Consider the following 1,937-nt stretch of genomic DNA (forward strand, 5'->3'; position numbering starts at 1 on the left):
TCAATTTCAGGAAGCTGTAAATGTACTAGAAGCCCATGCAGTGGAGCAAAACTTGTCATCTGCTTGTTGTTCTTTCTCTCCCTCCCTTTTTTTTAATGTTCATGAAAATGTTCTAAAGGCACTTTCTGAAATTAAAATTATGAGCTCATTGAAGTCTAGTGACATCACTGAACTTTCAAGATTCAGCACAGATTAAATCACTGGGAAGTATTGAGAATTATAATGACATTTCACCCTTTGAAGCATAGATAACCTCAGTGCTGTTTTACACATACTGGAGATTCAAAAATCACTCCTAAAGTATAATGCTGAAATTACATCTCAAAATTGACCTGGAAAAGAGCATTTGATCTTTTATGTTTTCATCTTGTGGTTCATGGCAAGTGAGAGACTTTGGAACTCAGCATAATTGTAATTAACTGATGATGTGTGCTATTATTGTTACTGTATGTCTGCTCTACTGAACTTCACGTCACTTGTGGGTAGAGATTATATGTATTTTGTACACTGCTGTACCCTTAGCCAATTATGGTGATTGTATTATAATAAACCTTCAATACATATTTATTGAATAAATGAATGACTTTTAAAATAAATCAATAATTTCAAATAGTTGAGTGTTTCAGGTATATTAACTTCCCCCTCTACAGGATCAAACCCACAGAAGTAATGGGACATCAAAACATCACAGAATTTATCCTTCTAGGACTTTTCAGTGATGAGGATGTGAAAGTTGCCTGCTTTGTCGTGTTTTCTCTTTGTTATGTTGCAATTCTTTCAGGAAACCTGCTCATTCTCCTCACTATCAGGTGGAGCCGCCTCAGTGAGCAGCCTATGTACTTTTTCCTCAGCTACTTGTCCCTCATGGATGTCTGCTTCACCTCCACGGTGGCCCCCAAACTGATCACAGACTTACTGGCCCAGAGGAAGACCATCTCCTACAACGACTGCATGTCCCAGATGTTTTACGCCCACTTCTTTGGTGCCACTGAGATCTTCATCTTGGTGGCCATGGCCTATGACCGCTATGCAACCATTTGCAGACCCCTTCACTATATGGTCATCATGAGCAGACAAGTGTGCTATGTCCTTGTGATGGCCTCTATTATTGGAGCATTTATCCATTCAATCCTGCATGTATTGATTATTATTGAACTTCCGTTCTGTGGCCCCAATCAGATAGACCACTATTTCTGTGACGTATTCCCCTTGCTAAAGCTGGCCTGCATGGACACCAGTTTGTTGGTCATTGCGATCATTACCACAACAGGGGTGATGTCCATTTTGACTTTTGTTGCTTTGCTAATTTCTTACATCATCATCCTGTCCACCCTGAGGACCCATTCCTCCGAGGGCCGCCACAAAGCCCTCTCAACCTGTGGCTCACACATCACTGTCGTGTTCATGTTCTTCTTGCCCCTCATCTTAACCTATGTCCCAACAGCTGATTCTGTCAGTAACGACAAGGTTTTTGCCCTATTTTACACCATGATCGCCCCCATGTTCAACCCTCTTATCTACACACTGAGAAACACAGACATGAAGAATGCCATGAGGAAAGTGTGGTGCCGAGAGAAACCATTTGAAGGGAAATGAAGCCTCTGGTGTTCAAGCCCTTAGGCAAATCCTGTTCTATCTACAGAATCATTAATGTCACCAAATACAGCAGGTACAGAGGAGTGGTGTGTAGTCACCAAAAGTTGCAATGCCATTCTTGGATCAGCCATCTCAATAATGTCATGTAGCACGCCACCCCAAAACTTGTGGCTTATATGACAAACATTTAATTCTCACTTATGTGTCTTTGGGTAAGCTTGGGTTCAGCTGATCTAGGTTGAGCTTGAAGGGGGTTAAGTGCAGACGTCAAAGTAGATTCAAATATATTTCATGTAGTTCTTATCTTTTTCATGCATAAAATAGAAGATTTATCTTACCCT

At 40.8% G+C, this 1,937-nt stretch overlaps 1 protein-coding gene across 1 annotated transcript; it reads left to right on the forward strand.

Moving 5' to 3' along the window:
* The first annotated feature begins 669 nt into the window (after positions 1–669).
* Positions 670–1,596, forward strand: LOC138916792 (olfactory receptor 4P4-like). Its single transcript, XM_070230404.1, has one exon. The coding sequence runs from the start codon at positions 670–672 to the stop codon at positions 1,594–1,596; it is 927 nt and encodes a 308-aa protein (XP_070086505.1).
* The last annotated feature ends 341 nt before the right edge of the window (positions 1,597–1,937 follow it).

The sequence above is a fragment of the Equus caballus genome, chromosome 12, assembly GCF_041296265.1.
Source record: "Equus caballus isolate H_3958 breed thoroughbred chromosome 12, TB-T2T, whole genome shotgun sequence".
Classification (NCBI taxonomy): Eukaryota; Metazoa; Chordata; class Mammalia; order Perissodactyla; family Equidae; genus Equus; species Equus caballus.

Coding starts and splice junctions, on each gene's coding strand:
- LOC138916792 (XM_070230404.1), top strand. CDS start 670: ATGGGACATCAAAACATCACAGAATTTATCCTTCTAGGACTTTTCAGT.